At 38.2% G+C, this 15,638-nt stretch overlaps 2 protein-coding genes across 3 annotated transcripts in view; both read right to left on the reverse strand.

Moving 5' to 3' along the window:
* The window catches only part of LOC131991982 (seizure 6-like protein), a 101,358-nt gene that overhangs the window by 54,172 nt on the left and 31,548 nt on the right, over positions 1-15,638 (reverse strand). The gene's annotated exons all lie outside the window — the stretch shown is intronic.
* LOC131991983 (zinc-binding protein A33-like) lies at positions 2,026-3,621 on the reverse strand. 2 transcript variants are annotated; one of them, XM_059357301.1, is made up of 2 exons: positions 2,327-3,621; positions 2,026-2,293 (listed from the first exon to the last, which is right to left on the reverse strand). In XM_059357301.1, the coding sequence occupies exons 1-2, from the start codon at positions 3,471-3,473 to the stop codon at positions 2,067-2,069; spliced, it is 1,374 nt and encodes a 457-aa protein (XP_059213284.1). In that variant the 5' UTR covers positions 3,474-3,621; the 3' UTR covers positions 2,026-2,066. The 2 variants fall into 2 exon arrangements, with proteins under 2 accessions (XP_059213284.1, XP_059213282.1); XM_059357299.1 differs by having other exon boundaries at positions 2,026-3,621.

Genomic DNA, 15,638 nt, shown 5'->3' on the forward strand with positions numbered 1-15,638 from the left:
ACCGAGCACTACTGTTATACTGTGGATTTTTTCTTCTTCCTCTTCCGGACGCAATTTCGTCCCGCTACTAGTCCTACAACTTGAAAAGTTGCAGGACAAATTATATATCAAAACGTGCGGTTTAATCAGGATCGGTGTGCTATTACTTTTCTCTACAGAATATGAATTTTTCGCGACGTAAGTCACGAAAAACTGCCCAAAATTTTGCATTGAAATGAGTGGGACGGCCGACCAAAAATGAGCGAAAAAGAACAATAATTGGAGATTTTTAACAGCTACTTTCCGGCAAATTTCACCGAGAGACTCCATTTAAACTTTAAACAGTAGACACAAGTCTTGTGTATCGGTGTATTAATCCACGTTTCGATAAGTCATATAGTTTTTTATCAATCCCTGTTCAATGACCATGATCATTTTTGGAGAAATTCTGAGATTAGAATGGGTGTGTATTGCATGGAATGTTTGTGTCACAGTGTGTGACATCATCGCGCAGAGTGTAGAGGAAGAGATAAAACTGTCAAAAAATAAATTTGAAAACTGTGCTCCAGATCGCAAATTCCACTCTACAGAAATAATTTATACATAGAAACGTAGGAAAATTTGTCTTCTCACTCACAATCCTCTGGTAAAGCTGTCAGAGTTATAGTTTGGGCATAGGACACACAGATGCACCACCAACACGCTCCAACAGCCCAATTGACTCCCATATTAAAAACGCAGGAAGATTTCTGTAGAAAAGCATATTCAACAGTTTTTTTAGATCGCTCTAACAAAGCTATTTCTTCATTTTTCTTATCAAAAAACATATGTAGACGTTCAGGAAGAACTTAGGACGCTCAAAGTGAAGTCAGATCAATGATAGGTATTATGGTTTTGCCGAAAATGCTTTCTGTTCGAGGCCAGAAATATTGTCTGTCCACCTCTGGCTGCTGTCACTGTTCCGGAACATTCAACAGCTGCAGTTAATTCTGTTGATTGCTCTGCTCTGATTGTTCGACCCCAAAACCTTTGATCATTTCATCCTTTGATGTGATTACAGTTACAGATACACTCACGCATACACATGCTTCACACAGCATAATCGAAACGTGGATTGATACACCAATACACAAGACTTGTGTCTATTGTTTAAAGTTTAAATGGAGTCTCCAATTATTGTTCTTTTTTGCTAATTTTTTTTCCGGCCGTCCCCTTCACCTCAATGCAAACTTTTGGGCAGTTTTTTGCGACTTATTTAGCGAAAAAAATCGTATTCCGTAGAGAAAATTAATAGCACACCGATCCCGATCAAACCGCACGTTTTGATATATAATTTATCTAGTAGTGGGACGAAATTGTGTCCGGAAGAGGAAGAAGAAAAAATCCACAGTATAACAATAGTGCTCGGGGCTTCGCTCGGTGCGATTGCCCCGTGGCACTTATAAGTGGTAAAATGAAGAGCCATTGGGAGCCGAAAGAGCCAGCTCTTCTTGGTGAGATGAGCCAAATGATCCGGATCACTAAAAAGAGACCAAATTCCCATCACTATTAATTTACGAATTACTTTATTTGAAATCTGTAAATTAAAACAATGGGACAGATTTTTTTTTGTTTTTACAGAATTATTAAATTGCTTAATGGTCTTGAATGTTAAATGACAGTAAATTATATGTAAAAATACAAAAAAATAACACCATATTGCTGAATGTAAGATTAAGGAAACTTTTTGTTTTCTCACAGTAAAACTTTAGATTAAAGTTTAAAATGTAAAAATAAATCATAAAGAAACAGTGAAAAGTTGTCAAACACTTGAAGTAAAAAACACTTTAGTTATTCTACAGATAAATATATATTAAATACAGATATTAACTGTTTATTACCTGCATTTTTAAATAAATTGTCTGTAAAATAACTTATGGTTGTTTTCTGTTATTTGACAGTAATTTTTTACTCTTAAACACCAATAAAACAAAAACAAAACAACCAATGAGAATGAACTTTTACAGATAATTCATTTTAAAGATTTGATCAATAATCAAACAGGGAACCAGAGAGACGCCTGCCAGTCACAGAGTGATGCTGATCGTCTATTTCTGTTGTCCTGCAGCCACAGAGACCTTCACTGGTAAAACCTGCAGTGGGGGATTGTTCTGATCCGCATTGTAAAAATATGGAAACATCCTCTCAGTGAAAGTGTGTGTGAAGGTGTGTATGTGTGTGTTAGTGTCAGCATCAGAGAACGACAGCTTTCCTCTGTTCCAGTCCAGATTCACTCTGATCCTCTGGAGCTTCTTCTGCACTACCAGAGCATTTTCTCCATCTAATGGTGACCATGATGAGTATTCACCTTGATATAAATCTATTCTCCATAATCCAGACCGTATGCCTCCTTTCCTCTGGACAGACTCTGCTAACACACCTAGTTCCCAGTTTGTATTGTCTCCAATCTCAACCTCCCAGCTGTGAGTCCCTGAGTTAAATCCCTCAGAACCCAGAACAGAGCTGTAGTCATGATAACCATCAAACCTCTCTGGATTATCAGGAAGCTGCTGTCTCTGTCCTGCTCTCACTCTGTTCAGATCTTCAGACAGGATTAGTTTTGGATGAGCAGTGTTTGGGTCCAGAATGACAGGACTGTAGGAGTCCATGTCCTTCCTCTTGTTCCAGATGTTGAAGGCCAGGTTGCCCAGGTGTTTGGCCTGGTCTATCAGAGCTCCTGAGGGCAGCTGTGGATCCTCCAGCAGGAGGCGCTGCTGGACTCTTTCCACTGCAGCCTTGTAGTTGTTTAGGAATGAGACGTGTTCAGCTCTCAGCTCCTCCTCTGTGGCTCTGACTGTGTCTGAAAGAGCTGCTATCTCTCTGCTCAGAGCCTCCATCTTCTCCTTCATCATCTGACTCTTCTGCTCCTCTTCCTCCCTCAGTGCAGCCATCCTGGACTCCTCTTCTTCTTCTAGAAACTGGTGAAGCTTCTTAAACTGCTCCTTAATCTGCGTCTCTGTGCGTCGGGCCTGGTCCTGAATGTATTCTGCTGTTTGATCAAACTTCACTTTAACTCGTTCAAAATCCTTTAACTTCCACTTTAAAGGCTCCAGAGTTTCCTGAAGTTCCTTCTTGTGTTGTTGTGCAGCTTCATCGATGGGTCTGAATCTGTGGTTGGAGTATTTTTCTGAGTCTCTGCAGACGAGACACACTAGCTGCTGATTGTCCAGACAGAAGAGTTTGAGTTTCTCAGAGTGCAGACTGCAGAGAGCCTCTGAAGCTCTCTGATCTCTCTCCTGTAGGAAACTCTCACACAGGTTCTTTAAAGCAAAGTTAATAAGACAATCACGTGACTGTCTTCTCTTACAAAGCGGACACTCTCTGGTTTGTTTGTCCGTCCACCAGCTCTGCAGACAGTCTTTACAGAAGCTGTGGCTGCATGAAAGGATGACAGGATCTTTAAAGATGTCATGGCAGACAGAACAGCAGAAATCGTCCTCTAATCTGGAAGCCATTTAGTCTCTGAGTGAAGCTGAAACACAGCAGAAAAACAGCTCAGCCACTCCCTGTTCTCTCAAAGTTACTTTACTTTCCTGTAAAACTGTCGTTCAGTTTGTGGATTCAGCAGCTGGGTGAAGTGGAGCTGTTCCAGTGTTCCCAGTCATCTCCTGAAGTCGTCCTCTTTCAGTCAAAGTGGAGGTTTTAGTCCAAAGCTGAATCTTATCGTCTGTCTCTCAGCGTGTGTGTGTGTCGTCTCAGTGAGGCAGAACAACAGCCTGTTTCCAGGTTTGTCTCGGTGAGTCAGCTGAGGGGTGGAACTTTAGCTCAACAGTTTATCAGGTTTATCAGGAGTCTCATTCTAAACTCTGACCTGCGGATATCTGAATGAAAACAAGTTCTGCGTTTTCCCACGAGTCTCTTTACAGACATGCTGTAACATGCAGTAAAATGTGTCATGTTGTGAATTCTTGTATGTGAATCTTTGTGCATGCTGGCATCCCTAAACAGTCTGTGAGCTGCATAAATCGGGTCTGACTGGAAAGCTGAGACTCTTGTGGATTCAATACACCCAATTTCATTTATGTGTGATGATTTTAGTCAGAGAAACTTGAGCTCAGTGTATTAAATGAGCTGCTGTGACTTCAGGATAATCACAGCCTCATGAAACTTTACAACCACAAACTAGAGACCTAGAGCATTCAGAGGATGGATGGCTGAGACACTAGATTCACAATAAGGGGCTTTCTCAGCAGCAACACAACACAACAAGATGCAGAAATATTCAAAATGTCAAAAGTATTTGAAACCAGATCACAGCACGTTTTTTTGTCTGCTGTCCTAAAGGTCTTGGTGTCTGTCTGAATGTGGGATTCTGGGGGGATTCATTTAGCACCAAATCTGTGCAACAAATGGTATCAACACAAAAATTGCTGCAACAACTTATGAGACATAATTGACTGTTGGGAGAAGCTCCACCCCCTTAGTTACTGTTGCTATGTCCGTCAAGCTTCCAGGACTGTCAGCAGCCATGGAGCGGACCGGCACTGTTTTAACAAGTGTTTTTGGAACAACACCTCTAAGAGGTAGGCTGCCCATTCACAAAATACTACAAAGATTAAAATAAAATAAGTTCATAATGGCCTGCTGGGACATTATGTTCAACATTAATATATACAGTACAGGGCTGTACATTAGCTTATTTTGCTTATAGCACTGGTGCTAGAGAGGTTGATAAAATCTATATCATTGGTATGTTACTATAGTTACAACACCTCATCTGTAGGCTACTCTCTAGAAAACATGTAAAATAACATGTCACTGGTGCCCAGATGGTAAATCATCCATAGCACAGACTGATGTAGCATGTGCTATAGGCTACATCTGTATTTAACTGTTCTGTGACTTACTGTGAAGGACTGAATAAATACGGAACCGGACCAGGTGTGTTGATAATGATGGTTGAGAACGGTGATATTTATTTGGCGTAAATATCTAACTTCTTCTGAAAAAATCAGCAGCCCCCATTGTTTTACAGCAAATCCGCTTTGGGTTATCTCATCTAACAGCTAGACAATCATCAGTTAGCTCATGTTTGCTATCTAACAGCTTACCTTGGAGCACACATATGTGTGCCTGTTGATCTTGGAGATATTAAGTCGGAGTGGGCTCTCCCAAACTGTTTAATCCACAGCCAGCAATGTTCCTCTTGGTTTTTGAGTTTTGGAAACGGGAAAAAATTACTCCTCCCTCTAAACTCTGAGGCTACCTGGTGTCAGACCGTTTCACCTTGTTGCTCAGAACTCAAAGCTTGACCTTCTTCTCTCAGTAATGGTTGCTAAGGTAGGATTGGACGAGGAGCGTTCGGGGGAGGAGCTTGGCGAACAGTCAGTTAAACTTGAATAAACTTAATTTATTCATATCATCATGTCTTAAAGCCTTAAACACTCTAAATGTTTAAAATTTGACGAAAAAACTTCTTCTATGTCAAGCCGAAACAAACAAATCACTTTTTTGAGGAATATTTAACATTATTATACATTAAAAATGAAGTTGATTACATTGTCAACCAGTTCTAGAAATGAAAACGGAGCAAATACAGACAGAATAATAAGAAAATAAAAAGCTATTTGTCATACAATATTATATATTCTGGAGAAAAAGTTTCTATATCATCACAAATCCGACAACACACACTTTTAGATATAAAATCTGACTTTAAACTTTCTGCGATTGATTTAAAATGCAACAAGAAGCTGCAGACCTTTATTTCCCTTATGCCAAAAACCCGGAGCAGCTGATTTCACTGACCAGCACCTTCAATCAGAGGGGAGGAAACAATCAGTGAAATTATCCACCTCTGCAGCAGAAACAACAACACGAGGCGAGGAGTAACAAGGAGTGATAATGCTGCAGGATCCGAACGCCGAGCAGAAAAGGTCAAATGACCCAACTGGGACGAGAAAAGCTCCAGATTAAACACTTTAAAGGTAATAAGGTGGGACTGAGCAAGGTCCTGCTCAACATAAAGTCCTGCTGTTGTGAGGAGATCTGAGAGGGCGTTAAACAACAAATAATAATAATAATAATAATGTTTTACTCTGAAGAAAGTTTCTGACCAGATTGTCTCCTAAATGCCACGAGTGATTATATTATCATTATTATCATTATCATCTTTCAACTTCTGAAATTCTGGAAGATTGAACATTGATGCTGTCTGTTTGCAGCCCACTCGTTGCCAAGTTAAACAGAGGTTTTTTGGGTCTCTACAGCGCAGAAATCTATAGTGATAATCACATAAATCTGAAACCAAAAAAGACACATTTACAGTTTAATCTTCTTTGGTTTCATGATGCTGCACGCCAGTTTTATTGAATGGGTGTTCATCAGCTCATCATCCCTTAATAAATCTCTGAAATATGTATTTTTTTCGTGTATTTTTTTCATGTTTGTTTTACACCGTGATGTGATCTCTGCCGCACTTTTTCTTATCTATATTTTTACTTTCATTTTATGAGATGAATGCTTTCATTTGTTTCTATATGTTATAACATTTATGTAATTGCATGTTATTGCATTTCATGTATGAAAGATGCTATATAAATAATCCATCCATCCATTCTCGTCCGCTTATCTGGGGCCGGGTTGCGGGGCCAGCAGGCTAAGCAGGGCATTCCAGACGTCCCTCTCCCCAGCCTCAACGTCCAGCTCCTCCTGGGGGACCCCGAGGCATTCCCAGGCCAGGAGAGAGATATAATCCCTCCACCATGTTCTGGGTCTTCCCCGGGGCCTCCTACCAGTTGGACGTGCCCAGATGACGATGACGATGACAATGACACGTACTACTTGGCAGGCGGAAGCTTGTAGTTTTGTAGTTTTTTTACGGATCCAACATGGCTGCAGCAGACGCAAAACTCTCATAAGCTGTAGACGGCGTTTTAAATAGTTTAGAGCAAGTTTATTGTAAAAGAAGAACAACGTTTGACTTTAAACTCCTGTTTCACCACCAAAAAGGATGTTTTAGCCTTGCTTCCGACAGGATTTGGCCAAAGCCTAATCTACCAACTAGCCCCGCTACCGCTCACTGCTGTAACGCCGGTGATCTCGCTACGAGCCAGGGGACAGCGGAGCCCCCAGAGACCCCCAGCAGCTCGTCTATTGACCATAAAATCAGTGGATGTTTGTGGCTGAATGACATGAGGGGGGAATAAGGCGTGAAAATAAATAATCTTGCAGAAAGCGAGAACTGGAGAAGCAAAGCAGCAAGTAACACTCTCTCACAGACACACACCAACACTGCCGGTAGACTGTGAGCTGAAACTACAGAGCAGCCAGAGTCAGAACATGCTGCAGAAAAACGTTGCAGAAGCAGAATTGAGCATTTTAGTTTCAAAGTAGAGATGGGCTAGTCCGGCTATGTAAACATTAATTTCTGTTACTCTACATACATCATCTGGTATAACTGATACGATTGGCTACGCTTTTGATAGACATTCACAGTGCCCAATAAATGGCTCTGGAGGATCGTAAACCACACCTCCTCTACGGAAAAATGAATGGCTGGTTTCGAGACTAATCTCATTTGTGATTAGTCTGGCGTTAGCCAGGCTACGCTACTCTAGGAACTTTAAACTAATTGTTAAACGAGAACGACCATTTGCAGGTTCGTCTGTTTACAAATGACCCAGAAAGTCTCTGCAGCTGTACACGTTAAAGGTCAGCGAACATCACGAGCCACTCTGAAGATACGGGGCAGCCTTGATGTCTGCTGTTTCAAAGGTCTCTGGATAAGTTGTGCTGGACGCCCCGCGGTGCAGCGACACCTGTGACCTCCGCATCACAAAGACGGGATGAAAGCGACCACTTGCTGCTCGTTGACAAGAGTTTTATAGAGAGCATGCACAGCTCTGCAGATAATCAGGACGGTTGTACCTATTTCAGGACATCAGTGGAGAGTTTTATTGATTCAGAGTCTCCAAAAGCAAAAAATCTGCAGTGACAGCCACAACAAACACGAGTCTTTCAGTGAGAAGAGGTTCTGCTCAGAGTTAGGGGAACAGAGAGAGGAAGAGCTGCACGATCAAATCTCATTAGACTCCTTTATTTTAGATCAATGCTTCTCAGTTTCATCCTGAACAAGACAACAGTGTTTATATTCAACTGTCAAGTGAATTCGAAGCAAACTTTTGAAACATAGGGACTCAGAAATCCATATCAGATATTCAGGCCACTATTCAGACTTCCTCTTCCATGCACATGTCTTGGTTTATGGTTTGGTTGGCAGCTTTAAACGTGAGAACAGAGTTAAAGACGACCTATATGACAGCATTGTTTCACAAGTAGCCAGTTTTGCTAAGTTAGCTGAGCTCATAAAGTGCGAAATAGTCGGAAAATGATAGCTGATTGGTTCCAAAATTGCATTTTGAGCGATGCATTTTGCCTTATTCTCTCTCCACACAGATTATTTACCTGTAAGCAACCAAAACCAGCTCACTCACCACTTGACTGGTTTGCAAATGGATTAACAGAACGCTTCCAATCCCAAAATATCATATTATGCAGAATCTGTTTGGAGAGATTATCCAGCAGTAAACAGAAGGCTGATAATCAGAAACTAAACAATCGCCATCTCTGCAGGAATTTAGCACAATTGGCAGGTTTTAATGTTGTGTGTTGGCCATGTTTCATGCTGTCCGAGACCAAAACAAAGTAATATCATATCTGGGAAGACGCTGACAGAAAATGTGATTCTAGTCAGATTTCTATAGACGCCGTTCAAACCAGATTTCAAAGAGTCTTTTGCTCAAACGTTATTTTGATAAATCCAGACTGACAGAAGAGAGGAGCAGAGTTCACGCTGCAGCTAACAGAGCGATGATGGAACAACAGTCTGTACCTTCAACTTCACTGGAAGGAGAAATGATAACAGTGAGGAGTCAGCCTGAAAGATCTGACTATTGAAAAACAAATCAGATTTTCCTGCAGTGTGAATGTAGACTAAATGTGCTGCAATTACTTTGATGCTGTTTCCTGTTAACAATTTTATAAAATTTGCAGCCCTTTTGCAGCCATGCAATGCACATTGGAGTCAAGCTTCTCAAAAAAATACACAGTGCACTGTGCAAGCATGCCGTGTATCTTGTACGAACATAGATAACAAACATTCATCTTTGTTAGCTGTTTTAGTTTGTTTGTTTGTTTGGGTTGAAGATGTAAAAATGACCCAAAATAGATGTAAAATAACCAAAAAGGGCTTAAAATTACCCCCCACAATGTAAAAATGACAATAAAGATGTAAAAAGGACCAAAAGACACAAAATTACCAAAATAACTTAAAATGAACAAAAAAATACAAAATTACCAATACAAATGTAAAAATTACAACAACAAAAAAGACAAAAAAAAGTCACAAAAGAGCAACCAAAAGCCCATGAACTGACATAAACTGTAAAAAAAAATGTAAAAATGACAAAAAAGATGTAAAAAAAGACCAAAAAAATACACCAGATTACCAAAAGACATAAAATGACCAAAGGACCCCAATTACCCCAAAAAAGACTATTATGATTATTATTAATAATCATGAAAAAACAGTAGCTTTTTAGCAAATGACAGAGTCTTTTTAAGGTAAGAGAGTTAAAAAAAAAAAAAGACACAAAGAGACACAAAGTAGAACCTTGTTGTTTTTGTTGACAATTAATAAAATGTTCAATAAAACCAGCCTTATCTTTAGGGCTCTTTTGGTTTAAATGTTATCTTATGTTATGTAGAAGGTGTTATTTAGGACATAAGAGCCGTCACATGGACTAAATGTCTAAAAAAAAAGGTCAGCAGATGTGGCAGAATTTTGGCAAATTCTCCTCGGTTCATTCAGCGTCTGCAGAGCTTCAAGTGGACTCAAACTCTCTTTTATCTTTTATTCATTATCTTACAGTCAGAGCCAGTCGAGTGTCAGTCATGACTTTTGGGAACATTAAGTTTACCGGTTTGGACTCTGTGACTCTGCAGGAAATGAAGTGTGGCAGCAGGGAACGTGTTCCATCACGGTCGATGGCGGTTCGTTATCAGACGGATGATTGAAGTCGTGAATATTAGACGCCAGGAATTTCATTAAACTCTCTCACTGCGCTGTTTTCCTGTCGTGACTCCATTTGTAGCTTGTTTCTCACTCTCCATTAAATACAAACACACAAACCGAGAGCTCACCACATGCACCTATTAGCAGAGTTTGTGTGTGTGTGTGTGTGTGTGCGTGTGTGTGTGTGTGGGCAGCTCCCACAAATGAAGTTGTGACTGCAGCAGAAATATCTGCATCTGTATCTTTTCCTGTCATTTTTTGCATTTTCTTTTTGTAATTTTGTGTCTTTTTTTTGGTAATTTTATATCTGCTTTGGTTATTTAACATCTTTTGGAAATTTTGTGTCTTGTTTGGAAATCTTTACATCTTTTTTTGTTGGTAATTTTGTGTCTTTTTTTGTCATTTTTACATCTTTCTTGGTAGTTTTGTTTCCTTTTTTGTCTCATTTTGTGTCTTGTTACATCTTTCTTTGGTAAGTTTGTGTCTTTTTGGGGTAAATTTGTGTCTTATTTAGTCATTTTACATCTTATTTTGGGGGTAATTGTGTCTCTTTTCTGGTCATTTTTTTCATCATTCTTGGTAATTTTGTGTCTTTTTTGTATCATTTTGTGTCTTGTTTGGTCATTTTACATCTTGTTTTGGTAATTTTGTGTCTTTTCTGGTCATTTTTTCATCTTTCTTTGTAATTTTGTGTCTTTCTTGTGTCATTCTGTGTCTTGTTTGGTCATTTTTACATCTTTTTGGTAATTCTGTGTCTTTTTGGGGTCATTTTGTGTTGTTTTTGGTCATTTTACATGTTGTTCAGTTGTTTAGCAATTTCGTGTCTGTTTTGGCGAGAGCTCGCCACATGCAGCTATTAGCAGAGTTTAGTGTGTGTGTGTGTGTGTGTGTGTGTGTGCAGCTCCCACAGATGAAGCAGTGACTGCAGCAGGAGCGCTGACTGTGTGTGTGTGTGTGTGTTTATTCGGTCGTGCTCGAGTGCAGAAACAGAATTGAATGGTCCTCAGTGACTGCAGACTTTCATTGCCACTCCAACACAAAAAAAAAAAACGGTTTCAATGGCGCTGAAAGAGCGAACCTGACGACAATGAAGATTGGCTCCTTTGTGAGTTTGAGCGAGTGTATTTGTGTGTTTTTCTGAGAGAGAGAGCTCATCTTTTTGTGCTCTTTGTTACTCGCTTTAATTTGTATTCCACGAGTTGGTGGCTGGTTAAGGTGCTTTATCAGAGCGGCAGACTGGCAGCAACTGTATCTGGAATACATTCCCTGTCTGCCATGTCCGTTCCCCATGGAGACACACCGTGATAACCACACACACACACACACACACACACACACACACACACACACACACACGGAGCACGACTCCCAGACAGTTTCTGGCTGCATGAGCAGGAGAGCCGTTAGGTTATCGTTTCAGCTGCAGGAAGTTTTTCTGCTCCCACTTCTTCTTTTCTTTAATATAAATATCTGACTGGCTGAATGAATCAAGTTAAATTAAAACTAGATTGTTATTATGAGATATTTTTTGCAGTGTTGTGTTTTTGTTGATAATTTTGTGTCTTTGTATTGTTATCTCTGCTAATTTTTTTTCAAAACTTTGTGTCTTTTTGTAATTTTGTGTCTTTTTTTTAAAAAAGTATCTTTTTTGGTATTGTTGTGTCTCATTTTGTAATTTTGTGTCTTTTTTGTAAATTTGTGTCTCTTTTGGTAATGTTGTGTCTTTTTTTGGTAATTTTGTGTCTGTTTTGGTTATTTCTTTTACACCTTTTTTAATATTCTGTCTTTCTTGGCTATTTTTACATCTTTAATCAAGAATCAAACAAACCCAGGACTTTCACCAGGAGATGTAAAAAAAAAGAAGACATGAAATGACCAAAAAAACCCACAAAAATTACCAAAAGACACCAAACTATATATATATATATATATATATACCAAAGAGGACCAAAATATATATAAAAGACACACTGTAAACTGAACACAAAATGACATAAAATGATCTAAAAAGACATAAAAATTACTAAAAAGACACAACAGAGGAACAAAAAGCCCCTAACTGTTCCCCAGCAGAGCAGCATTGATGTCCATGTGAAACCAAAGTGCAGCATGTGATTCAAACATCTCTTAACTTCCTGCATCATGTTTTTACTGAACTACGTCACTTCCAGTAGTCACATCGTCCTCCTAACTAATTCACTTCCACCATTTACGTCATTTATTTCCTCTTTGTTCTGTCTTTTAGAGTCGAACCAGGAACTGTTTGCCCCTAACCTTAGAGAAGTGCTGACAGAGCACAAATTCAACCAAACCAAAGCTTTTTGCTACAGCAGTGAACCTTACGGTCATGTTTAATGACGTGTGCACTCTTTTTAGGAACTAGAAGCTGATGTGTGTGTTGCTGTGGACCGCTTCTGTCTTTCAGGTTGCAGATCTTGTTGTTCTCTGATTGGCTGATGCAGGTAAAACTGCAGCATTTGTGATCTGGGAGGTGTCAGCCTCTAATCCAAGCGCTGGAAAAGCATACTGCACTGATCTAATCATCTCCTGTTTGTGTACAAACACACACACACACACACACACACACACACACACACACACACACACACACAGAAACACACACACACACACACACACACACACACACACACACACACACACACACACACACTGCAGCAGGAGTATCTGCATCTGTAATCTTTTCTGGTCAGTTTTACATCTTTTTTGGTAATTTTAATATGTTTTGGTCATTTTACATCTTTTTGGTGATTTTGTGTCTTTTTATGTCTTTTTTGTGTCTTGTTTGTTCATTTTGCATATTTTTTGTGGGTAATTTTGTGTCTTTTGTGGTCATTTTTTACATTATTCTTGTTAATTATGTGTCATCTTTTTGTCTTTTTACATGTTTTTGGTAATTCTGTTTCTTTTCTTGTTATTTTTTTACATCTTCTTGATATCTTTGTGTCTTTTTTGTGTAATTTTATGTCTTTTGTGTTCATTTTGCATAATTTTTGGGGTAATTTTGTGTCTCTTCCCGTCATTTTTAAAATACCTTTCTTGTTAATTTTGTGTCATTTTGTGTCTTGTTTGGTCATTTTACATCTTTTTTTGTAATTTTGTTTCTTTTCTGGTCATTTTTATATCTTTTTCGGTCATTTTCATCTTTTTTGGTCATTTTAAATCTTTTTGGTGATTTTGTGTCTTTTTGTGTCTTGTTTGTTCATTTTGCATATTTTTTGTGGGTAATTTCATGTCTTTTCTGGTCATTTGTTTTTACATCATTCTTGTTAATTATGTGTAATTTTTTTGACTTGTTTGGTGTAATTTTATGGGGTTTTTTGTTCATTTTGCATAATTTTGGGGGTAATTTTGTGTCTTTTCCCATCATTTTTTAAATATCTTTCTTCTTAATTTTGTGTCTTGTTTGGTCATTTCACATCTTTTTTTTGGTAATTTTGTTTCATTTCTGGTCATTTTTATATCTTTTTTACTCATTTTGTGTCTTTTTTGTGTCATTTTGTGTCTTGTTTGGTCATTTTACATCTTTTTTTTGGTAATTTTGTTTCATTTCTGGTCATTTTTATATCTTTTTTACTCATTTTGTGTCTTTTTTTGTGTCATTTTGTGTCTCGTTTGGTCATTTTACATCTTTTTTTGCAGGTAAAACTGCAGCATTTATGATCTGGGAGGTGTCAGCCTCTAATCCAGGCGCTGGTAAAGCACACTGCACTGATTTAATGATTTCCTGTTTGTGTACAAACACACACACACACACACACACACACACACACACACACACACAGAGATCAATGTTATCTAAGAATTAACGCTTGAACTGAGCTCGAGGTCAGCAAGTGGAATGACCTGAAACTGAAAGCGGAGCAGAAATCGAACCGACCAATCAAGTCTGACCTCTGAGCGAGTGTTATCTCCTCCCACACATACACACACACACTGACTGACACACAAATTATGTAAACAAGCTTGTTAGCGTCCACATAATTTACACTTTAAACACACGCCGTTATTATCTCACTCTGCCTCATTAAAACTGATTCATCTCATCAACTTGTGATGGATGTTTTCAAAAAATAATAATTCCCAACGTTTATCAAATTAATGTCTTGATTAATAACGACTAACTCGCACCGAGTCGGGGGATTAAATGACAACATATTTCAACTAACGGTGCGAAGGAGTGCAGGCGGCGTTTTTTCAGGGCTTCAGAGTTAATTAAAGATAATTAATTAAAACTGCATGATTGGAAAAGCACTGAACAGGAAATAAGTGGCAGTAAAAACTAATTTGTTTTTCTCTTTTGAAAAACACTAAAAGCTCTGACCAGGTTTAAGAGAGTTTTTAACATGTTTCTTAAACTTTTCCAAAGTTTCTGCTGTTAGAATATGAATAAGGATCTTAAAAATCAACAGATATGAACTGAAAAACTGGGACAAGAGTCATAAAATAATTGCACAGCTTCATATCTGACACACATGCATGAAATTAGGAATAAACAAAAGTATTCCCCTATGCTTTGAAACATCATGAGTATGTTGTAATTTTGTGTCTTTTGGTCATTTTATGTTTAGTTTTTTTTGTCATTTTGTGTCTTTTTTCAAAACTTTGTTTCTCTTTTGGTAATGTTGTGTCATTTTTGGTCATTTTGTGTCTTTTTTGGCAATTTTGTGTCTTTTTTGGTGATTTTTGTATCTTTTTTTCCCCGTTTTTTAAGGAGGCATAAAATCAATGCACAGCTTCATATCTGACCCACTTTGTGCATGAAATTAGGGGGAAAAAACATTCCCCATGCTTTAAGTGATAGAAACGTCCAGAGTTTGTTGCAGCTGCAGCTCAGATTCATCACATTTGACTCCACATTTATTTTTCTGACTCTTTCCTCCAAAGCGACTCACGTTAAGTGCATAGAGCCACGTGGGGACGGCCACAAAAACTCACTTCATCTAATATGCTGATCTACTTTCAGTGCTATTTTCAGACAACAGGATATAAAAAAAAGATGTTTTCTGCATTTCCAGGTTACAACATGCCGGTTCTTCTGCAAGCTGCATCAACACAGTGTGTGTGTTCATGTGTTTTTAATTCATTTTGGGGTAAAACCAAGAGCCAACATCAAGATATAAAGAGTAGCCGTGATTCTATTAAAGTCAGAGCAAAGTTGAAGCAAAATTTTTTAATTTGTTCATCTTTTTTGGTAATTTTGTGTCTTTTCTGGTCATTTTATGTTAAGCATTTTTTTTTTTGCCATTTGGTGTCTCTTTTGGTAAATTTGTGTCTTTTTTTTTCTTAATTTTGTGACTCTTTTTGTAATTCTGTACCTTTTTTTGTAATTTCGTGTCTTTTTTTGCTAATTTTGTATCTTTTTGGGTAATTTTGTGTCTCTTTTTGTAATTTTGTAATTTCTTTTGGTAATTTTGTGTCTTTTTTGGTATTTTTTGTCTTTTTTTAGGAAATGTTGTATCTCTAATGGTAACTTTATGTCCTTTTTTGGTAATGTGTCACTTTTGGATAATTTTGTGCCTTTTTTGGTAATTTTGTGTCTTTTCTTTGCTAATTTCGTATCTTTTTAGGGAATTTTGATTTTTTT

The sequence above is a fragment of the Centropristis striata genome, chromosome 19 (genome assembly GCF_030273125.1).
Source record: "Centropristis striata isolate RG_2023a ecotype Rhode Island chromosome 19, C.striata_1.0, whole genome shotgun sequence".
NCBI lineage: Eukaryota > Metazoa > Chordata > Actinopteri > Perciformes > Serranidae > Centropristis > Centropristis striata.